The following is a 25,831-nucleotide window of genomic DNA, read 5'->3' on the forward strand; positions in this document are numbered from 1 at the left end:
ATGTTTTGACAACTTGTTTTGTCCCTATTTTCCTTTTGTACACTATACATTAAACCCAGAGACGTACATGCAGAGACTCTTATGCAGGCCAGTGGTACCTACAGTAAAGTAACTAATGCTTACAATGCTAGCCACGACTACAAAACGGTATTGGATGCATGCTGAGTGGGTTAAGTGCTGTTGTAACGACAACAGCGACAAGGTCTTGAAGAGCCGTTTCACCAGATGAAAGCTCTCTCAGGCGTGCACGTTGCAGTGCCCGTGAATAGATCCAGGGTGGACTTACGGCCCACTTGAGTGACTGCTTCACTGATACTCTGTTCTGCATGAAAAAACCTGATGTCTGTGAAACGCTGAAAGGCTAAATGAGTCAGTTCTTCCCTTCAATTATTACTAGACCCTTCAATTACTACTAGAGAGAACAGTGTTTATGTGACATATTGGCAATACTGAGGTTATTACAGCTATTTCCTTAGATTGTGCCGCCATGATGTGATGGGTGTTTAACCATACCGATGATCTCAAGAAAACATTGGGGCATCTGCATCCTGCATGATGGAAATCATCCACAGTTTATAAGAATATACCTTCTCTGTTGATACTACACTGAAGAAAGAATTCATTTTAGAATTGGATTCCTTACATTAATTTAATTTAATTTACTCTCAAATGTATCACATTTCCTTAACCACAGCGTCATGTATTCACGGACTGCAGGCGCTATTCCAACAGTGTGCATTTCAAACCAGCTCGCTGTTGAAGAAAAACACTTGATCTAACTGTTTAATGAAGTGAAAGACAAGAAATCTTTAAGCACAAGAACAATAGAGCGCCTTGGCCATTAATCACTTAGTCAGAGTGTCAGCCTGGTCATCCCTTTATCACTGCACTCCAGTCACAACGCTGCTGCTCAGCCTTTTTTGGATCACAGTGACAGCAGGCTGCTTTCAACACATTGATTTGAAAATCAATCAATATTAAATCCACAATGTATTGAAAACTCAAAGACTCTGAGGTTTGGGAATAACAGTTAATGACAAGACAGGTAATGAGAGTGTCAAGAACAAATGTATATCAATAAAAAGTCACATAATCTTGTGGTTTGCAAAAGGTAGTATGTATGTTTCTGTATATTTAGTAGTTTATCAATATATTCACATTTGGTATATTCTTCTGTATATCTTATGTTGGCATCTTGGTGGGCAATTGGCATGCACAATTCACAAGAACGCAGAAGGTGGCACACACACATCCCACTGCATGTGTTGAATGCAACAGAGAAATGCTGGTGACTTGTCAGCTGACAGCTCCAGTGACTCATAGGCATTTTGTCATTCTCATAAAGGAGTTACTCACTGTCTTATTCACTGTGTGATTTGGGTTTTTTCACTGAATGAACCATTGAATGGAATGGGGTCTTAAGAAGTTCATGCTTTAAGTAGCCAGGATATATACTAACATACTGGACTTCACTTGCATGTTTACTCTTTTGTAATTCAAATGTATTGGATGTAATGGAGATGCATTTTCACAATCTGAGAAGTTAAAAGGAGATATGTCACCTTTTGTGTGCATGTCCAATCAGTGCAAGCGGCGTATTATGTTACACAAGTTCAAAATAAACCTTCTGTTCGGCGTGCAATTTGACCAAAAGGCACCACCAGTTGGCAGCAGCTCTGGTTCTGGAGGGTCCCCGCCTTGAGCGACCAGTCTCTGGTTGATTATCTGAGTCAGCCAAAACCCTGTAAAATGTACCCCTTCAAATGCTCATCATAACCTCCTTTGCGCTCGTATTTTGGGATGCCATTTTCTCTGTTGGAAAAGTGATTTACTGAAGTAGCAGTTCTTCCTTGCCTCCAACAACATCATTGTCAGGTCAGGGGATGAAGGAAGAACAACAGATGTTGCAACTGTGACCCAGAAATGCAAAGAATATCGGCAAGAACTGCAGGCCATTTTCACAATATTACAATAATTCAGAGTTAGAGATAAGGTAGAAAATGGGCACATTTTCCACTCAAACGCCATGAGAAAATATGGCCAAATATAAATTAGGATTTTATGTAAAATCCCTTCTTACTGTAAAATAAAATGTATCTAATTGTGTGTGTGTGTGTGTGTGTGTGTGTGTGTGTGTGTGTGTGTGTGTGTGTGTGTTGAGCCAGTATTCAGTAAAAAGCCTTTTCTATGGCAGTCCCAACGATAAGGCAAAAAAGCTGCCATAAAATGCTGGGATTACTATTTGTGATCAGCAGGTGTGTCAATATTCTCATTTTATCAGGCAATTTCACACCGGCTTGCACTCCAATGAATATTATTCCGCACTATCGTATGCTTAACAGATACAGTCCGACGATACGGTTGCTCCTTTGTAACTCCCTTTCCAGCGCACACTGATCTCATAAACTTTGCCAAGTTTAGCTGTTGTATGAGACTCACAGTTCAGTAAAGTCTGAAATAAACTAAGATTATCCACAGAGATGCTAATCTCGTGTGGAAAGAGTTTGATAAGATTTTATAAAAGGTCACAGAAACAGGAAATGACACCATGCAAACAACAATCAGTAATGATGCGTTTTGCACAAAAGCAAGCTAGTCTAGTTTTCGACGGAAGAAAGCACTGGTTGTGTGATTTGTAAAGTACTCAAATCTAGGAATTCCACCTAGTGAAATTAATCCTGTAATGGCTGCACCTGATAGAACAAGATAGGACAAATGAAGAACGAAGCTGCATGCCTCAGTCAAAATGAATGCCTATTTCCAGATACAAGGTTTGCCGTATTAACTTTGAGGATTAATGTTAAAGTCCTATATTCATCACACACACACACATACACACACACACACACACTGTGTGTTGCTTCCATGTTTATTTACAAAAAGTCATTAGAGCCCCCAAGGCAACGCAGACTGAAGATGTCACTGAATGAGGGGAAATCAATTTTTCATCTGTCATGAATGCATGAGCAATGTCTGAGATGATTTTATGTAATCTGCTGACCCGATCTTTCAGGATGTTCTCCATTTGTCGGGAACTGCTGGACCCAGTGGCCTGGCATGGAAATAAAAGAACAGGGATGCAAGGATCCTGCTGTGTACTGGATGCACTGGGGGTAATAGCAGGGTCAAGGATACAGATGCACCCAAGACAAACCGCAGTATGGAAGAGTAAAAAAAGTGTGATACAAAAGCCGGTGTTTGGAGTGGCGCTCTAAAATGTACCAAGACACATAAAACAGCCTTTGGTCGAAAAAACACACACACCGAGTAGATAAGAGATACTTTACACCAGTATACACATACATATATATATATATATATATATATGTGTGTCAGGTTATGATGATAGGATGCAGAGGTCTAAACCCCACCCAGATCATATTCAAATATGTGAACAGTCTCTCTGCAAAGTTTGACTTTGAAAAAGTGAAGCAGAACAAAGTTAGAGAGGTTTTAGTACAGAGAATTTAGGCCAAATGGGCATTTGGGCACATCTATTTCATTTGTATATTACTTATGGTTTTCCATACTTCCAAATACAGCAGTCTTTGTTGATTAGAAGAAGAAAAACGAAGGTAAGCAACATTTGCTGACTGTAAAGCGCTGAAGCGATTCATGTTGCTGTGTTCTTTGGCTCATATCTCGGTGATGCTTTGGTGCAGAATGATTTTGTGAAGATGTTTAGAATCTTGCTTTTTGCTATCTGGCTTTTTCTGATAGCACCGAGCTACGTGTTGCTAGTTCCGAAAACGTGCTGAGTGGGCTGACTCCTGATATATTTTAATAATTCTTTTAGTTGATGTTTGAGTTCTTGTAGCCCAAGTTCTGTTGTTTAATTTGATGTATAACATTAATATATTTGCTCATGTTTATTGTAATGTTTTACACCATTTAATGTGTAAATTTCACTCCAACTGGGGGGCAAGGTTTTTAAAATGATAAGCAAATGCAAATGCAATAAAAAGCTGTATATATAAGTAAATGCAAGTAATGTGAAAAAAAATCGGTACGGGTCAAATAACAATTAATTCAAAAATCCCTGAATCTGATGTCAATAAAGAGTGAAGAAATGTATTCCAGACTGTTTGCTCAGGGTTTGAAAACCAGGTTTTAATCAGATCTTTGGCATGTTAATGCTTTTCTCATGCATCTTCAGTACGAGTCAATACAATCAGTAAGCTCATTCAGGCTGGACATATGACCAGTTCTTTGTGGTCCACAATCCTGCGATTCATTAATTCCTCTGAAATGAAATTCAGAGTTGCAATGCCCTTTTCCCTCTCTCCTAATCTAATAACTAATGATACAGATTTCTAAATTCAATCAGCTTTAATCTAGGGTATACAGATGCTTTCAATATGGAGAGATATGGTATTAACTGGTGAGTGGTAAAGGTCTCATGCAATAAATGTGGTCACTTTTAGAGTCTACTTAAAAAGTCCATTTGTGTCTTTTTATTAAATGTGTCCCTGCCCAGCATGCCCCCACGTTATGGAATGAGAACAATGGTTCAGGTTTAAAGAGCTCTGGAGGAAAGACGGACTGGATAGTTAAGGTCAAACTGTATTGAAAATGTACCAATCAGTCCATAAATAAATGTTTGTGACTATTACAGATTATGACAGAAGCCTTTCAATAGAGCCTTTTCTAGTTCTAGTTACCTTCACGTAACACCTTCATCACATATTTGAAAATAAATTATAATTATTCTTCTCTTCATAGACAATTGCTTAATTTCAATGTGAAACTATAAAATCACCCAACTGCCACCTACTGACTAAAGCCTAATCAAACAGGGTGACTGAAAACACCTGGGCTATAACCATTACGTTCACCTATCACACTTCCATAAAAAAAAAAGAAGATATCCAGGGTGGTGGATACCACCGATTGTCGCCATCATTTTGGAAGCAATCGTTCTGATTCCTATGAACATAAATACTATACGGTGACACTCGTGTTATGTTGCACAATAGATATTGTGGCACTGTTATGACTGCGTAAATGGAAGAATTAAGTGAACCAGGGTTCTTCCTCTAGTTGCTGTGATTCAAGCTAAGGACCCACTGATCAGCAGCTCGATTCAATGCATCAAAATTCATAAAGTACAATATGTTGACCATTTATGGTTGAATGTGGGTGTGTCGAGGGTGGGTTTGGAGGCTGAACCAGCTGCACATATTTACCAGTTGATTTGGGATTCATTAAAGAAAATTGTGCACTGGCAGCACAAGCAAGGTTATATATATATAAAACAATTTTGTGTGGATTCTACACACTGTCTTATAGATGAGACCCCAGTGCAGAGCCTATAGGCCAGTTTTCTTAAAATGGTATAGTCATAACAGGCACTACAGATACACAGAAATGCACAACATGCATGTCAAGACAGAGACGTGATGGCATGGACCTCTAGTACAGAGTATGACACTGAACTCAACTGGAAGTCCATGTTTGCCAGCTTGTCTTTTGTGTCTTTCATTAGAAGCCTCACTGCAAAAAAACAAGAGAGCGAGCACATGGCTGCTAATCAGCCTGATAACATGCAGCTGTGCCTGCTGCCTGGCTGAGCCTCCTGTCTCTCTACCTACAGCCAATTCTGCAACCCACTCTTCTGCCACAACCTCACCTCAATGAGACCAAACAGATTACATTAATTAATTAGTAATCCTTATTCAACTGTGGATTAAAAGGGGGGGGAGATATATTCATTAAATTTAAAGGTAATCATTCCAAAGTCACATACACGTTGTACAAATTGATTCCCGCACACATAAAAATAGGTATCCCCGGAATAAAATATAAAAGCTACAATACAATTATATATATATTTTGATTGTAGCAGAATTCGCTACGGAAGAGAGTACTTTATCTTCCGGAAAACCTTCACCCAAGAGAAAAGTAATGGTTGAGAATTGCTATGAGTCAAATATAAAATGTGCTTCCAGTCTACATTACTGTTAATTCACATGCTGGGACTATTATTAACATGAATCTCACAATTGAGATTGACTGATTCTGAAACCCCTTTCACTTGTACAGTAAAAATCGAACCCTCTTCAAGCAACAAAGGTTAAATCTAACCTCTGCTAAGCTGCCACCCAGAATGATGTTGCATTAGATGTAAGATGATTCTTTATTTCCTGTCTTCCACATGGATCGTCAACCGGTGAGAATCTGTTTCTGGGACATGTAGCTTTACCTTTTAATCTTTAAGCACATGTTTGAATTGAATATATATTAAAGACAAGTTTTGCACATTTCTTAAATTAAAGAGTCAGCTGGAAACATCAAAAACGTGTGTGTTCTACCAATTGATGAAGCGAAGGTTAGCTTAGTCAGCTAGCTAGCTGCAGCTAATAAATATACGTCATAAATAATGATAAAGAGGCATATTGTACCCCAATATTATGAAGGAATTGCTACATCAAAGAGTCTCATAGCGTTTTATTGAGGAGCTGGTAAATTAATCACACACAAACGGATCCACCTCTTGATTAATCCTCTTCTTGACCTCCAGAGTGCAAGTGTGTTATTGCGGTTACCAAATCGTAGATAACCAGATATTGAGATCCCCTCCCTGCCTTCTTCCATGAATGTCTGAACATCAAGTACATTTGTTTATTTTAGTTTTTTAAGATGCTAAATGTGAAATTGAGAGCATAATGCCTGTTCAACATGGCAATGGCTGAGCTGGTGGCAGAGAAACTACAGCAGAGTTCATGCGGTTGTCAAGTGAATAAGGCCTTTGACTGTAAGGGAATACTTTATAGAATGATGGTCAAAGGATATGAATCTATTCCGCTTTCTGCTGTGGTACGCCTGTAAGAAATATATATATTTTCAGTATGCTGCATAAATACAGTCCTCCTTTACCTCTGTTTTTGTGTTAAACTACTCCAACATTTGGACTAATGAATATGATATTCCTGATTCACCTGCTGGTGAGAAGATCAATATGGATTTTCATCTGTGTTAATTCAGTAGAGAAACTGGACCAAGATATGTTTATAGTGGTCTACAACAAGGGAGGAGGAGGAGCCAACTATTGACATGTACCTCTCCAAAAACCTACCTACCTAAACCTTTGACTTGGATTACTTTGGAAAGTGAGCGATTACTAATGTATGAACAGAAAGCTGCCTTATCTTACCCTGGTATGAGCCCAGAAAGCTTAGACCTCTATTAAACTTGAATGCATATCTCTCTGTTCACCTCAATCTGTCACACAAGCAACTCTGTAACCTCAAAAGTTGAAAGAAGAAATGTGTTTTCTTATGCCCCAAATCCTCCAAAAGAAAACCCCTATTTGGTTATGAGGTCTAGGTTGTTGCTTGTAAAGTGAAGGAAGCAATATTCCTTCAGTCAGTTGCTCCAATCTGCTCTGCAAGTCCATGCATAAGGCAATAGTGGCGGAAGTGTCTTACAAAAGCAATATTTGGGGTAAAATGCATGTGTTTGGGAAGTAGTGAGCATGCAAGATTTACAGTATACTGCATGAGTTGTGAGAGTGATTTGCAAAGTGATTCCTTATGTGATTTATTATGTAGTTGTTTCTGGTCTTGATTTACTTCAGTTCATTCAGACTTACCTCTGTTTTCATTCATTTTCTGATTCTCTGTTCATCGTGGAGGAATGATAGAAGTATTACATTTTCTTCAAGAATTTAAAGTAACACATGGTGAGTAATTGATATATAAATGTCCAATTTAGGTTGAAATATTCCCTCAAGACAGATATAAGGTTGGTGCCCGGTTGAGAAATAAATACATTGCACAGTGAGCAAAACTTTTGTAATAAAGTATCTTACAACTAAGTATTCCATCTGTTGAAATATCTCTTTACACACATCTGACCAACATTAACATGTAGCCTAAATTAAAGTCTAAATTAAATTTAAACTCCGCAAAAGTACATAAAAACAGTACCAAAATGCTCTTGAATAGAACATTCTATAACATAATACCTAAAAGCAATGCCATTGTATCATTGTGCTTGCTTTATTTTTAGTAATGTGTCAGGTTATTGGTCACATGAAAGTCAACTGAATTGAAAGACTGATTGCAGCACAATTGCACCAGCCATGAGTCGACAAAATATGGTGCAGAATATTGTGTGGACAAAACATGCATCATGATAAATTGTTAATGGATTAAACCGGGAAACGTTTATAACGTGCATATGTAAGTATTGTCAAGAGGCATACTATGCTCTAACAACAGATACAGTAAGTGTAGATTTTTATTTAATTAAAACTGTCTTAGCTAATGTCTTACATAGGCTATACTCATGGTTTATTACATATATGAAAAATGTTGTACAACAATGTAATAGCAGCAAACTACAAATGTGATTGTTTGACTGCATGGTTCTGACAAAATGCAACATCAAGGCTTACTAAAGACACGCCCACCCCAAAGCTAACACAGTTTGTTAATTGTTCCAACCTTAGTTACTGGAAGAAAGCAGGTTATTAATGTATGCAACTCGCTGTTCATTCTTAAAACAAATATACATTAATATGTCTTCCAAAATAAAATGAGGAACTAACAAACATTGCCCTTTTTGTTCTTTTGTTTTTTTATGGGAGAAACAGTATGTGCTAAAAGGTTGTTTATTTTATCATTCATACATTATAAAATACAGAACCTCCTTAGATATGCTGGGGAATATACAATGTACCATAACCATGCACTGAAAAATAGAGTACTACTTGTAAAAGGGACATTACACAGCCCCTGAGTATTAAATAATTCTGCTGGATTTCATAATAACCCCTAAACTGACAACTCTTGGTGGGTTATTTTGCACGTGGGTCAGATCGGTTGCAATAATTTAAAATAATATTTATTTTCAGATTGCATACACACAAATATTAGATGTGGTAGTTTGGTGTACATACTATTACCCTGTTCTTCACATGTACCATCTCTGACTGCTTCCCAGCTCCTTGAGTCTCTCATACGATCAATTGATCAATCGGAGCAGTTTCACACGTCTTATCTCCAAAGTTGCCTCTGCCATAAATGCCCGTGGATGGATGCCTCCAGAGGCTCAGGCGCTGTCCGAGGTGCTGCATTCAGCCCCTCCCCGGCAGACATCATCGAGAGACACGTGATACGCTCTGTCTGTGGCTCCTGACAGTCGCTGGATAAACTCAACAGGGAAACCAGATTGCACCTTCTCTTCCACAAAGAAAACTGGATTCTCGTCCCGCTCTCCCGACACCCCCCTCCCCCCCACCCGGCGGTTTCATTTTTTCTCGTCAGTAGTTCTTTGTTTTTATTAAATGTCAAAATAAACTTGGAGGACGGCATATTTAAGGTAATGTATTCAACCACTAAGCATGTAAGGTTTTTAGTGGAGTTAGAGAGAAAGTGGACTCGTCTCTCTCTCTCTTTCTCTCTCTCTCTCTCTCTCTCTCTCTCTCTCTCTCTCTCTCTGATTCTGCGATTCACTTGAAAGCAGATCTTGATGTGAAGGTTTCGCCAGACTGGATTTGAGGTACGGGCTCTCAAACAGACCGAAAATATATGCGGACAGTCGCGGTTTACCGGAGCTCAGTCCGTGCTCAGTGTTTTGCGTGAAATCGTTTTTTTTTCTTTTTTTTCTCTCGTGCCAACTATTTAGGGTCCCGTAGAAGTAAAGGTGTATGCGCAAAGGTAAATAACAAAATAATACAACAATGTCTCATCTTGTTTTTGCAAGACATGTTTATAGTTGTGAGCGACAGGAGCATCAGTATAATCGTATAATAGTGCGTCCTTTACAGCCCTCACCCAGCGTAAGATGTTAAGGTATGGGACATATTATTGATGTCCTGTTTTGACAAAAAGAAATAGCCTGTGAAACGCAATATTTCGGCGAGGATTACCACACGTCGTATTAAGCATGATGATCCGTATATACTGGTAATGGTATTCATCACGTTATCTGTTTCTGGAGAGGATGTGTCCGTATGTTTCAAGTGCGGTGCCCAAGTAAACCAGATCTCTTTGAAATGCAAACTAATTATCGTTTTTTTCTGCAGTTCAATATTGAACGCGTTTAGTGTGCGCGATGAAATGGGTCTTTATATTCCGAAAAAAATAGTGACGAGGCAAATATTATGAAGAGCACATTTTTGGAGGGCTCACTGAGACCCAGCGGCAACCCGACTGGTTGGTCTTCCACAAACAAACCATTGTGAATCAAATGACGCACTTTGTTCTCATGTCTTCAAGAGAGGGCAGCGCATCGCTGACCGGATACCGGAATGCTGCCGAATGGTCACCGGCGGCTGCAGAAGTTGTAACGAGCGCATACGCAAAAGTATAATTCCTAAAATAAATATTGAGAGCGGTTGATCAGCGGTTTCCTTTATTATTACTTTGGTGTGACTGAGATTGTCCGAAATGTTTTCAGACGTGCGATCACGACGATGTAGGCTTTATCATTATTTAATGTGTTCTTCTTTTTTTTTCTCGCGTACGTGATTTTAATCTTTGAAGGACTGCGTATTAAAAAAAAAAAAGAAAAGAAAGACATGGTGTCCGACACTGTCCAGTGCTGCTGTATGCTTCCTGGAAAGCCCTGCTGATATTCATCTATTGATATGGCTCATGTTTGTTGCAACAATATCCTATCTGGATATAAGTGTTTGATTCGCTGTGCTTCAGCCTCAATCATAGTATTAACTCTGACTTTTGATTAAGGCTCTGGCCAAAGTGGATTTGGAAATGGATATGGTGAAAGCGCTTGTACTGTATCAAATTTGCTTTTGTTTTGCAGAGAGCTTTGGGACTGAGGACTGCCTTGACAGACAGACTGCTTCTTTTGCTGAGCTTATCAGCCAACGTGTCTCCATATGGGATTTTTTTTTTTGCTACCGAGGATGACTATGTGAAAAGCCCCGAGCAAGGCTTCCAGTTACCCGCCAAAGAATGTTGGTATGGACATGAAGATTAAAGCTGCCATTTCAACTCAAGTGAAACAGTGCACACACTAACTGGCACCAGAAGGGACTGTTCCATAATTACATAAATTAGATCAAGTGTGCCCAATGGATATTTGAATCCCTGTCACTTTGCTCTAAATAGCCATGGCAGAGAGGACCTTTAAACAGTTCAAACTATTTGGGAGCCAACAGTGAGAGGTTTGGCCAGTGGCCTACATGGACAGTATGAGGTAATGGTATTTGCTCCAGGAAATAATTGTTGGCCAAGCCTGTTGCTGCGCAAATATATTATAGCATTTCACTTTTTGACTTACAATGCATCAGTTTACAATCCTTTATCCATGTAGACAGTCACTTGTATGCCAGTGTACTCTCTCACGGTCTACCAAATTTATTTATTGCTTAAGCAAAGGTTCATATAAATAAATTCAACACTAAGTCTCTGTCCACCTGCATTGTGATCACACAATGGTTTTACACAAGCCACATAGTGCCCATATCTTATGGGTTGGGCTGCTTTTTTGTTGCTTTGTAGAGATAAGCACTTGTCTAGAGTTTACAGGTGCTGAAGGCCAGTGGGCTAGATTTCCAGTTTGGAATGCGTGTTGCGAAAGTGAAATGAGCTTCAATATGAAAACAAAGAGTTCGCACGGGCTGTTAGTTTACTTCGATGATGAGGGATTTTGTGACTTTCTCGAACTTCTCATACTGAATGGTAAACTCAGCCTCCGTTTCTCGATCTTCTGTGCCGAGCCTGCGACCGTCGTGTCTGACACGGCGGTCAACGACAGCCAATGGCACGCAGTCACAATAAGGAGAAACTTTAAGAACACAACCCTGAAGGTGGACAATGAGAACAAATGGGTGGAGGTGAAGTCAAAAAGACGGGATATGACTGTTTTTAGCCATTTGTTTGTTGGTGGAATACCACCGGAGTTACGATCTGTGGCGTTACGACTCACATCAACTGCAGTCAAGGATCAGCCACCTTTCACTGGATGGATAACTGACATAAAGGTCAACAACACAGAGTCTATCATGAACAACAGTGAAGGAGTCTTAAAGGACCTCTGCGGTTCAGCCAACATGTGCTTAAATGGAGGAGTCTGCAGTATAATTAACAACGAACCAACATGTGACTGCTCTCGGACAGGGTTTCAAGGAAAGGACTGCAGTGAAGGTAAGACATTTGGATTCAGTTCAGACATACAGTCGGTACAACATGTCCTCTGTAGCCTTTCAAGTCAGCCGCAACATGGACTGATTTAAACTAATTCAAGTATTCTTAGGCAATTACCATCAGTCCTAAATAAATGCATTGCCCTCCTCTAGTTGGCTATGCTTGTTAAGTCTCACCATGTGTATCATTGATCTGCAATACAGTTGTTTGTAATGAGTGAGTCTCCTGCAAGGCCTCATTAGCAAAACTTGCGGGTGTTCTTCATCCCCAAAGGTTTCTTCCATTCTTATAAAACAGGTCCATGGGGACTAGTTGACCTATGAAACATCATCTCCAATGGCTTACATCAAAGCAAGAGCAGGAGTAATCATCAAAGAGTCAGATGGAGTAAACATAAATGATGTCATTAACTTCATACAGTATATAAAGCGCCCAATAGATCTGAATAGTTGGCAACAGAAGAGAACCCAAAACATTAACCCGGGGAGATGTGTATGTCAGTTGCTAACATTGTCGTTATTATTACATTGATACTTTAAGCTCGACACATTATGATCTATCTATCATCGTATAATTTTCTACAAACTGTTGCATGGAGACATGACTTCCGTCCACAATGTTATTCTAATTGATTGAATAATTTGAACAGATAAAATAATCAGCTGTGTAATGCAGGAGAATAGAGTCCCAGCTAATCAATACATAAAGGGAACATGGGGTTCTTTTAGGTCGTGAGAATACTGTCGTAGCCAAATATTGTTGTTTAAATATCCGGATCCCTTTTAGTTTTTATCCTTTTTTTTAATGAAATGCATCAGCCTTCAGACAGTGAGTGATTGAGTGTGGCACTTCCCACAGGTTGGCAGTTTACTGCTGTGGTGGGGAAGAGCAGGTTTGTTGGTCAGTGTCGATGGGGGAGGAGTGTATGTGTTTTGTTTTTTATAAATCTATTTCTCCAGTTTATATATAGGCCATTTCATTTCAAATGAATATCTTTGTTCAAGCTCATACATCTTTTATTAACAATAAGCTCATTAGGCCATCGTTATATAACTTACTGCATCATACAGTAACATTTTCCCATCTGATTGTCATTAGTCATTGAGGCAAATATGAAATATTCCTGATTAGAATGTCCTCCACTGTGTAGGTTATGTTTTGTTTGCTGCTGTATTCATGTTTCGTTGATGGTGTTAATGCATCGGGAGGGAGCTCTGAGTCTTTTACCAACCTCATGCACTGACAGAGTGAATGAGCGTGGCTGTCGTTCACTAACATGCTGTCAGTGTTGGGCAGCATTACATTTTTATTTATCTAAACTAATGAACGTCAGTGAGAGATAAGCAGGGCTGTGTCGCCACACTGCATCAAAGCACCCAGAATAAATCTAGTTAAAAAATTAACTGTGGCACTAAATATACTTGGACATGCCACCCAAACAGTGTTGTTGTTCTTTTTCGTGCTCTATTCAATCATAAATCTTTCTCCCTTCCTTATGAAAATGTGGCTTGTTGACAGTTCTATCTCAGGAAAGCTGGGATAAACGTGTCGTTAGGAAACCAATGCAATGAATTGATGATGACTCTTGATACAAAATGCATAAGCAATGTTACCATCTTAACAGCTGGTTATCATGCAGACACATTGTGTGCATTAAAATGGTTTATTGTGTTGAGGAAATGACATTCTCAAAACACATTCTGGGTATTATACATTATACATATGCAGGGTTCGATTATAAAGTATGACTCAGTGTTTTGCCTGCTTACTTACTAAAACTTCCAACGGTCAACTTACTATTACTATTACTACTACTGAGATGAGTCAAAACTAATTAGTGTCGTGTAATGAAATATGACTATTTAGGATCCTACATATCACATTACATTTCAAAATACTTTAAAAATAATTGCAAATACAAATATCTGAATATCATCTAAAGAACAAAAACTCAGTTTTTAAAAGACTAAAAAAAACAAGCATTCCCTCAATCTTATAATTCACATTTTATATCAGTTAGCTTTTGACCTATATATATTTTTTGGGGAGTTTTTCCTGATCCGATGTGAGGTCCTGGGACAGGGATGTCGTATGTATATAGATTGTAAAGCCCTCTGAGGCAAATTTGTAATTTGTGATATTGGGCTATACAAAATAAACTGAATTAAATTGAATTGAATTTTATATATATATATATATATATATATATATATATATATATATACATACTATGAATATATATATATATATATATATATATATATATATATATATGTATATATATGTGTGTGTGTATATATGTGTGTATATATATATACGCACACACACACATATATATTTTCATAGTTCAGTGTTCAGGCTTACATTTTGGCTGTCTCTAAATTAAATAATACTTTGAAAATAGGATTAGAATGTGCTGTCTGTTTCTTGTCTATGTGTGTGTGTCATTATTCAAGAGATCGTAGGAAAAGTCATTCTCACACAAGAAAATCATCTTCCCACCAGGGTGGCTTTTGAAGGTAATAGTTTTATTGCCATGAAATAACTAATTGGCTATGTTATTGCAGCGTTACGATGAAACATTTAAAATATATCGTCTTTGTGCTGCAAACAAGATGAGCAGTCGTTGTTCAAAGAGGTCAATGCAACAAACATACCATGGCAACGGGGACCACACCCATTATAGTTCATGAAGATGAAAGTTACTATATGATAACAACAATACCAATAATTAGTTTAGATCACCTTCCATGTAGCGTGTCTATGCACACATATTGAGGAGCTGGTTGGCTCATGGACAAGCTTAATGACTTGGAAGTTTGATGGAATGGATTCTGGACCTGTTCTGGTAAATTGATCTCAAACAAATATTTATGCATAAAGTAAGTGGGTCCTTACCAACTGTAATGGCACAAAACACTTAACACAAACAATTATTACCCGGCTTGTTCTTATTTTAGGTGCAGCAGTGACAGTGACAAAGAGGTGACTTTTTCCAAATTCAGCAAGTCTGCACATCTGCACAGCTTATTATATACCTTGCCTGAATAACCATGTCAAAGCATGGGAGAGAAACTACAGGGTACTAACCTGAAGTTATTAGATTACACAACAGAAGCCTCATAGACATACAGGCAATATATCAGTAGAGACGTCTGCCATCACTTCAGTTATGGCAGACAACAAAAGTCTGAAGAGGTTGGAGCACTGGACCAACAATATGATATGTGGTTATCTGGAAATCAATAAACAAGTGATTACTATGATAAATTATGTTCATCTGGAAACTGCACATAAAGTAAAAACAAATATGTCTATACAAATTAAAATACCATACAAAACTAAAGATATATTGAATCAGAATTTATTCTATATTATACTATACTATATATATATATATATATATATATATATATATATATATATATAATCTACTTTAATCTATTTTAATGTACAGATAATGTACAAAGCATTACTTTAGTATAGGGAATAAGTATGTTTAAAACAAGGAAATACAAATATGTAGTTCACTTTGCAAATACAAAAATATGTTTTAAAAGAAGGTGGTAAACACAAATATATTTGAGGTAAGCTTATTATTTAGCATAAAACATCTTTGTTTTTTGGGGGATTTTGCTTCTGTTATTTTTTGTATATGATTCCTATTAGGAAGATATAATAAGCTTAAGATTCAGCCTTGACCTTTTCCGTCAATATAACATGTATTCAATAACAAATATGCATTGTTTTTGGAAAATATAATTTTGTAGTTACAGCTGTCAAATTTATAGAAAGGCAAACAACAATTATTTTTGCACAAGCATGTCAGCACTCATGTGCGTTGGTGTGCTCTTGAGTGTATATAGATAAGAACAGATGTCCAATAGGAAAACATTGGTAAATGTCAGAATCTTTGTAAAAACTGCAGGTGGGTATCAAGAAGAAATATATAAATAAATGTTTGTGAATGAGGCACAGTGAGACGTAGTGGCATCTTCTAAATGTGTTGTTAATAGTTAGCCAGTAGGTGTGACAATTATAATGGTGCTGGACATAGTGGATCTTTTATACACCAAAAGCAGTAATCATTAAAAAATTGCCCACATTTGTGCATCAACCATGATACTTTATTTAAACTATCAGATTACGTTTTTATGGCGAACAGTCAAACAGTTTCCTATTTACACATTCAGCAGGCACAAAGCAACATTAGTATTCATTTAGAGTTTTAATTTAATTACAATATTCCCTCTGTTTTGGTCTCCACCAACTCCTTAGGGTCACTAGTCACATATTGTCGGCTGTTTGATGCTGGGCTTGTATCATAAAAGGAGTTCATCAAAGAGCCGAGCATAGCCTTCCCTTGCTGTTGGAGGATCGCAGTTTCACCAAAATAGGCCGATAAGTCTAAAATCATGAGCCAAAAGGTGCTATAAAGGTGATTATCCTCCTTCGATTTGTCACTACGAGCAACCCCTCTCACATTACACATAGCCATTTGACCCATTGTTAACATTAAAATATTGACTAATGCAGCTTTAAATAAAGCTATATGTATTTACATACAGTACAAATGAATGTCTGGGCATGAAAAAGCTTTTAGCCTATCCCTAAATAACACGCAATGACATAAGTAATTAGTTTGAGCTAAAACACTGTAAGACTGTTCATCTGTATTTTAAATTTGTCCAGCCATGTTTTCAGTGTTCCTATATTTGACACCAGACCATATATATCGTGGTAATGCTATACGCACATGAAGAAAGCACTTTATAGCTCATTTCTGCATGGCACTAACATTGCAAGACGAAGAGATTCAATTCCCACCGGAGCCATCAATGCTGAAATGGTATGAACTCATAGTACCTTAAATCCCTTTGGATGAAAGCATTCACTCAATATTACCTTTGCCAGCTAATTCAGTATTCGAGCAAGCCTTGAGATTAGTTTTTCGCACCTCAAGGTAATATGGTATTGCTGCTTGCTTTCTCACCATCCTGAGCAGCACGGGGCCAGAAGGAAACAACAGCTACGAATGCAAATGTCTGTGCATGGAGAATTTTATCAGACCATTAATTCAAAAATGATGAATGAAGCTATTGTTCTGGCCCAGTCAGAATCAAATGTAACTGTGACAACTAGAAGCGTATGATACAGAGAGGTCTGCCCATATGTTTACCTGGTGCCCATACATTGATTAACCTCCAAAGTACATTGGAGTTAAAAATCTACCTGACCATTAAATAATTTAAAAGCTGTTGTATTGCTTTGATCAGATGAAAGGCTCACAGGATTTGCCACCAGACCCCAACCGACCATGAGCTTGCACATTGCACAACACCTCACACACGCACACATAAATCCCTTTGATCGGTAAAACAATTATTTAAATGCACTGTTCTGGCCAGTAAGTTCCCAGAATCCTTTTTTCTCATTAGATAAATTATTTTGTCCTGATATAATGGAATGATGTTTATTTCATTGTACATTAGCTGAACATAAATCAGCCAAAGTACAAAAGTAGTGCAGATCTAAAGACTGTACGGGATTTTATTTTTATTTCACTTTGTGTATTATGTAATTCAAAGGATAAATCGACTGGATATAGTAAATAATTGTAATTTCACTTTAGCTGAGAGAATAGCTTTGAGGTCCTTGTAAAGAAATTGTTAGAAGTCATTGTAGGACTGACAGCCAGATTACTTAAACCACTTCATTACGCTCCTAATGCCGGATGACAGGGTACCAAGTATGACTGTAGCCTACAGTAAGTGAAATCATGTCACACCTTATTTCACATTTGAACCATAATCATCAGCTTGGTATTCACGAAACAAGACAGCTTCACAACAAATGTGTGCAACGTGAAGTAGTGCAACATATGCAGGAGGCAAAATGTCCACAGAAATTGTTTCAATTTTACATGTACACACTCAATATGTATTTCTTCTGATGTTTTTGTATGCCGTTGGTCCCTTTTATGTTTTTTCACGACACTGACTGTCTGTCTCACACAAATTGATTTTTAGTCATTGGCAATGAGATTGTAGAATTTTAAATGTGAAGACTTCGGCAACCCCTTCATTACATTTGGGGTGGCGTTTCACATTATCTGTCACCGATGACTCGCCACCTATAATATGGAGGAGGAAGCGTGTAACTCTGGCTGTAACATTAGAATACTATTTATTCCCATTTTATTGTAGCTCCATTTTTGTCTCCACCAACTCCGAAGGGAAATGTAATAATTTGTTCGGAGATAAAACATATTGATTAGTGCTACTTCAATAAAACATTTGGCTACAGTGATACTGAAAGACAGAAAGAGAGGATTTCTTTCTTTGGACAATAATTTGGCAATCCTGTCTTTTGCAGGACATCTAGCAAAACAACTTGTGTGACTGCTCAGCACACTGTGTGTCTGTTTCTAAATGACGAGGTGAATCAATTCAAACCGACAGTTCTGTTGATGCTCTGGCGGCGTGCTTTTCGTCAGTACTGTGATATTTGTGCCAAGTTGTATCCCTAAGGAGAAAAATACAATACAAGTGGGCAGGCTTATATTGGGTGGCTGAACAACTGAATGAAAAAATGGTACACAACTGTGCATTTAAAAACTTAAATCAATGAGTCTCAAATACTACTGTAGTTGGAAATATATATTGTGTTTACTCCTAATATCCTGTGCCTCTGCTGATTATGGGACTGGTGGGGTTTGGCATTTGTAGAGGTTTTACAGTGAGCATCAGTCTATATATACGAGAGCAGTCCACAGACAGCTGTGTAGATAAATGCACGATGAATCAGGGTAACGCATATGGAAACGGCGACGTTAGTGAATTCAATAAGTAGCTTGCGTTTGTCAAAAGCAACACAATCATTCTTCGGGGATTTATGGATGCATGTGAATGAAATATAGTATTTTTGACCACCTGTTTTTCAGTATTCAGTAGCTTTTCCACATTTTCACATATAGAATGAACTGCTTTCAGGAACATTGTATAACAAGATTAATTCTTAATTTGAATGAGCGGTTCCTTTGAGGAATGTCTGTCATTGTATGTCGCACAAACATGTGGCTTCACTGTATCTCTTAGTGTCATTCTGTCTAGAAGCCTCCTGCAGCTTCACTCAGACGAAAGCAGATTATTAGTATACTGCTGTCTCTGAGTCCAAAGACAGATATTGGGATCAAAAGATTAGAGGGATTTTCCAGGAGGATTTTTGCCTTGTTTAAACTGCTCCTGACAGTCAAAGGGTGTTTGTGAAATTCTTTGACACAAAACTCTCCTTTAAGGGGATTCGTCCCACAGCACAAATAACCACGTCTGAGTAGTGACGGCACACTCACACATGCTTGCATTAAACTGGACGCAGTGTGTGTTTTTATTGAAGCATGTTAGCTGGCGTAAGGAGTTTTTTCTTGTTTGTTTATTTATCATAAATGTCGTCCTTATTCATACCTATGTTTTGTATGGAAAAAAGATCTCACATTGCATAATCGCTGCAAGCTTTATGCAATGTGTATGGTTTGGCATCCCCCGATACAGTTTCAGAATAAAAGCTGCATATGGCGAATTGTGCCTCTTTAAATTCCGGGCTGCAGATGATATTTTCACTTTGAACATCAGTTGCCTTTGATGCTGCTGGTTAGGTGTCATCCTTCATGAGAGTCGTCTGAAATGCTAAAAACAAGTCGAAAGTGTACTGTCATAATTTTAAAGCTGCTCAGGGTAGAGCAAAGACAAATCACTTTTTAGCAACATTTTATGTGACTTTGAAGCCCTTTGTGACTGTAATAGCACAAATATACCTGATTTGACAATAATAGTGGAGGGGAGGTTATTTGTCACCTTTAGGGATTTTCTACCTCCTGTAAAAGTAGGATAGTGCTCCTTATTGCAATAAATGTATATCTGCCCTTGTAGATTAATTGATCAGATTCAGAAATCAAAGGTATTTTGTGTCATTTATAATGGGAAGGGCTGTAGCTCACTGCTCACATTACTTAGAGTTTAGTTGCATTTAATGCTCTGTGTGCTTTATTAATACTTAAAAAAACCACTTTAGCTGAAGAGCCTCTCTTCAGATAGGGATTTGTCACACGTCAACAGTGAGAGCCACAACTACAGTTTCCTTAAGCAACTGCTGAGCGTATTTAGCTAGAAGAGGCGCTTGCTTCAACACGAGGCTGTGGTCTCTGATACAATAAGTTACAAATAAGCTGAGCCCATACTTACAAATGTGCAGTTTACATTGATTCTTAGTAGACCTCTTGGTTACTGCACCAGGCCTAATACTCAAGTGTTTAACAGCTACTGCATCACAAAAAAAGATTTATTCCACATCTGTAATACCTATCTTCGGTATTGTCAATCCTGGGATTAAGGTTATTAGATATACTGTATAAACTCCTTTGATTATCCTGTTGGATCATTCTGACCCACAAGATATAAAAGAATGACGAGGTCTTCAGCACATCTGCTGCCACAATCCCCTCTGTTTGGGCTGTCTCTTTGGAAATATCTGGTCTGGACTATATTGTCCACACACCTTCTGTCCAAGGAACTTGTCGTAGCGGCATAACACGATTAAGTAAAAAGTTAAAAATCTATTTAGTTTTTAGTATATTTAGCGCACCGTTGTTTCAGTTTCAGGATGCAGAATGGCAGTAGAACAAATGTGGTTGGAAGAAAATGTTAAATCCAATTTTATTGATTAGCTTTCTTGAAGTTGTCTACGGCATTCAGAGTATTAATAGAGCACCAAACAAGTATTTAAACGTAACTTAAAGATATAAAATAGCATTGGCCTGAGCAGAGAATGAAACCACTCTCCATCTGTGTATGCTGTAATATGAGCTTCTCTGTGTTGTCGGCAGTCTTATTGTATATTAGTGCATGTGAGCGTGCCCTTCTGGTTTGCTCTGCACTGCACTCATACATCAGTTACAACTGATAACGCCATCCGGTCCTTGTAGTTTTATTGGCAAGAGTGGGGAGCGGTTAGGACCTCTCCATCTGACACTCTGCCAGAGAGCAAGTCATCTCTAATCTCTTAAAATCATGTTTACCCAAATGTCCAACCATTTATTTATTAAGACTGTCATCAGGATTCATGTAGAGAAAAGCTCCACATGCAGTTATCTGCTAAGTAGTAGAAAACACTTATTGTGTTAAAATAGTCTTATTGCTGGTAGCAGATTTATTACATAATAATAAATGAATATCAAAATAAGTAATGATTATTCATAAAACCATACATTTGTATAATAGAATGATGATAGTCAGCTTATGCCATAAGACACCATTAGTTTAACTAACAGAATGTATCGGATGCGACCCAATTTTGGTAAAACAAAATTATATTAATCAATGACATCTTAATCCTAGGGTTGCTACGGAGTTGTTGTAATACTGTACAGAGACCTATTATTTCATATACACATAAATCAAATGATCAAGTCCTTTATAAATTGATGGGCAGATGGGCAGTAACGCTGTACGAAGTGGCGGCTGTTCCTCTGTGGCCATTTCTGCATCTTGGTTCTCGTTGAACAATAGCAGTTTGTTGAAATCCCATTCTCCCATCTCTCCCACTCTGGCAGCTGGTTCAGCTTCCTCGGATATCTTCGGACGCGGTAGTCTTCTTCGTTGAGGTTCGGCTTGAACCGTTTTTCCTCGTCTCCATCTCTCTCTCCTTCTCAGTGGGATGCTGATGTGATTGATTTAATGTGTAAAGATACACCATAGTATAGTGACGACAGAACAAGATGAGAAAAGACTTGTAACAAAATGTATTAACAGTTAAAAGTCAATTTTGTAAATGGTTTACTAATGAAGTAAATGTGTTATGCTGAGGTAGATTAAATATATATACAGAAGAATCAAACACGGGAACAGAAAAGTGTCTTCCCGCTCCTCAGGAATGTAGATGCTTGGAAAACAAGGTGGGGTCATACATTCTTAAAGGCTTGGCCATAACGATTCAAGTGTCAAGATTGACGTCAAATCTTATCTTGAGTCTGTCCAGGCACATGGTATACTGAGAGTTATTTTTAATTTAGACATTCATCTGATACTGGACACTGGCCAATATTGAGGAATCCAGTGTCAGTGGGGTGACCTTACCGAAAGGTTATATGACGAGTGTATTGCTCTGAGAGCTTACATGTGGCACCATTGACCGACTCAGCTGGTGAGAGTTTGAAATTGTGCAGTAGAACCAGACCTGTGGGAGCTATCAATTTCCATCAGAGTGGCCGCTCACTCTGCCCATTTCCTCTCTCTCCACCCTTCCTGTTGCGTGAGGAGGATAATGAGGGAGATGGCGAGCTGTGTAATGCCACTAACGCTCCTCTGTAAGATAGATGCGTTAGGTTTATGCAATGGTTTAGGCTGTGGTACTAAGAGATGAGTCCTCACTTATACTCATTACTCTCGATCTGGTCAAATTTGTAATTTAACAACAAATCGATCCTCTGGTGGCTCTGACCTTCGCTGCAAGGCTTTTACATTTCCCTCAAAGCGCATCTGCGACAAAGGATTTTAGAGCAGCCGTCCTGCTACTATTTTTCAAATTTACAACTGTCTAATGGGCTGGCAATGGCTTCAGTGCCTTCTGTTCTTCTTTGTTATTGCGTGTATGGTGATGACATTAGTACCCCCCTGATTAATAACACTGCAGGACATGGATGGGGGTGGGTGGTCAGGGGAGACCATGTAGAGAATGTACTTTTTGTTTGCTGAATTAATTTAAAGGAGCAGTCCACTCCTTTTATGGAGTTCAGTTGACTTATTGGTACTACTCAGTCTGTGAAAACAGTCGTATGATGTCTGGTGGGGCCCAGGTTTCCAAAGGTTTGGGAAATAACCTAGACAACATAATCTAAAGACGCTATTGAGTTGCATTATGGGAACTGTATGATCTCAGGTCTATACAGAATGTGTGAGGTAAAGGATACTTAGGAGTATTCCAGTCAAAGTCTGTCTGTCAGTAAAATAGAAGACAAGTGTGGTTTGCTGCATCTAAATGTCAATTGTCTGGCTGTTCACACTAGAAGAGCGTTTCTCCTTTGCAGTTTTCTATAGAGCTGGTCACTCTCTTTCTGTCTGTCGTGTGTCGGCTTGCCACTCTGTTTAGACACAGCTGACAAATATGTCTAATAAGTCATAAAACTGGTTTCCAAAGGAAGCGTGCAGCCCAACGCCGAAACTTGGGGTGCCGTGTCCCCATTTTTAAATCGAGCTGGAAAACATGTTGACGCATTGCATATAGTCACGTAAACATCCTCAAGCATACATACTCATTTCTCTGCTGCAGCACCTATACATGGATGTCCAAATATCAGAGTTTTTTGTCCGGAGAGTTTCAACTTCTCCACAGTAAAACATAGAAGCTGACCTACTTTTTCAAAGCAATGCTGGCATGATAAACAGCTTCCGTTTGAGGCTATTTAAGATGGAATTGAAACGCTTTAGTTTGGAAGTGTCAGTTGCTTAATAATTCATAATACTGAACATTGAACATATTATGTCTTCATTGTTATTGCTTTTGACTTATTATACAACATGCCCTTATTTAAGTGACTCTCTCCCTTCCCGTCCGACCAGTCTACCAAAAAGGCATAATGCTGTGAGAATGTTTTACCTGAATAGTGATGACTGTACATTACTGATGCAGAACATGAACACACAAACAGTTTTGGATGTCACACTACTACTACACAACTTTAAGGTAGAGTCTGACTTTCAGATTTTTAATGACACAAATTTTGAGGAGAGAATGGGGCCATTTGTTTAAGAGCTGCTACATTACACATACAAGTAGGCTCTCCTTAGAACAAGCTACACAAATATTGTTTTTAACTTAAAGTAATTATTGCACATAGTCTTTAAGTACAACATAAGCAGTTGAAAATTGTAACCTTATTGGTGATGGCTTGCAGTTGAGTTATTATTCAACGTTGACAGAAAATATGGGATTTCATCATATCTGTGAAACCCATTTCAGGAATCCAATATCACAGAAGCGACTGCTTCTTAATTCGAACAAAAGTACCGTGTTTTCCGCACTATAGGGCGCACTGGATTATAAGGCGCACTGTCAATGAATGGTCTATTTTCGATCTTTTTTCATATATAAAGTGCACCCGACTAGAAGGCGCATTAAGCGAAACAAAACAGTCAGTCAGTCAAACTTTATTAAACGTGTTCACAATAACTCTCAACATTGTTTAAACGTTAATGAGCGTATTCACAATAACTCTCAACCTTGTTCAGTTGTAACACGTAAAAAAAACAGTCTGATACCGCTAAATCAAACGTTAGCGTAACTGTGTGGTCTTCTTTACTTGGCGCAGGTCATCTTCTTGCTTCCTCCACTTCCGTACCATTGATTCATTAATGTTGAATTCTCTCTCAGCGGCTCTATTCCCATGTTCTACTGCGTGACTGACAGCCTTGAGTTTGAAGTCCGCGTCGTAAGCGTGTCTCTTGACAGGTGCCATTTTGGGGTCCTTATACACACACACTGTAATATTATGGCGAAGCACAGTATGCATTACTCCGCGACGCTCCTGACTACGGTAGCCGTAAAGGGGCGTTCACACCAAACGCGTTGCGAATTTTTCGCGCGTTTGGATCCCATGTAAAGTCAATGCACAGACGCGTTTGGTTGAAATTCGTCGGGCGTTGCGAAATCTCGCGTTGGAAGTTGAAATATTTCAACTTCCAGCCAATCAGCGTTGAGATGCTCCGCCTGTTGGGTTGCTGCTGCTCTGGTAGCGCTGGAAGCGGAAGTTATCGAGGCGGAGTCGGTGAAACTCCCCGAGCTGTGTGAGCCTACGGGTGATGTTATGAACCCAAACACGAGGGCGTTAGATGTTCCGACGTTTATGGGATGTCCTCAACAAGTATAAAGCAGAACTAGTGGTTATTTCGACCGTGGTGGATGGTGGAAATTATAATTGTTTTTACTGAGACAAGCCACGGAGATAAGCCACGCCCCCTTTTTGCAAAAGACATAAATTAACACAACTTGACTGGTGAATAAACTGACGCGAGTAAAGCGTTGCGAATATTCGCAACGCGTTTGGTGTGAACGCACCATAATGCTGCAAGCGGTGTGGCTTTGTAGTTTACCAAAGTCGTACTAAAACATTTTGACAGAGCGCTGTGTACCACACAAAATCGCTTCGAGGTCAGTAAGCACAACCAGAATTAATTCATATATAAGGCGCTCCGGATTATAAGGCGCACTGTTGTTTTTTGAGAAAATTAAAGGCTTTTAAGTGTGCCTTATAGTGCGGAAAATACGATAAATACAAAACTAGGCAAAACCCAAACTAAATTTGGTTCAGTTTAACTTGCATTCATTTTAACTTTGAGAGGAGACAATAATCCTGACTATAAATGTTAATTGGTTGAAATAAATAGTAGAACCAGCTGAACTTAGGCAATAATCGAGACAAGGAATTCCAACAATGACATTAAGAGTGGATGAGAAAAGGTTGTTCTTAAAATGTCATATGGCAGGAAACAAGTGAATAATATCTTTAGTGAATGTGACACATGTTGCTTCATGTGAAACGTAGTGTCACCAAGAGCCCTATGATGCTGCTTGCCGTGTCTCATTCATCAGCCAACTGCCTTTAGACGCACAGCAGGACAGACTTAGATGTATTAATGACATTTCGTCGAGCTGGCTGATAGTAG

General features: G+C 38.5%; 1 protein-coding gene across 1 annotated transcript in view; it reads left to right on the forward strand.

Moving 5' to 3' along the window:
• The first annotated feature begins 11,295 nt into the window (after nt 1-11,295).
• Nucleotides 11,296-25,831, forward strand: part of LOC117743931 (neurexin-1a-like) — a 227,525-nt gene continuing 212,989 nt past the window's right edge. Inside the window, 2 exon segments of the mRNA XM_034551908.1 lie at nt 11,296-11,390; nt 11,392-12,116. Of these exon segments, the coding sequence (XP_034407799.1) occupies nt 11,296-11,390; nt 11,392-12,116 (820 nt within the window).

This window comes from Cyclopterus lumpus, chromosome 15 (genome assembly GCF_009769545.1).
Source record: "Cyclopterus lumpus isolate fCycLum1 chromosome 15, fCycLum1.pri, whole genome shotgun sequence".
Taxonomy (NCBI): domain Eukaryota; kingdom Metazoa; phylum Chordata; class Actinopteri; order Perciformes; family Cyclopteridae; genus Cyclopterus; species Cyclopterus lumpus.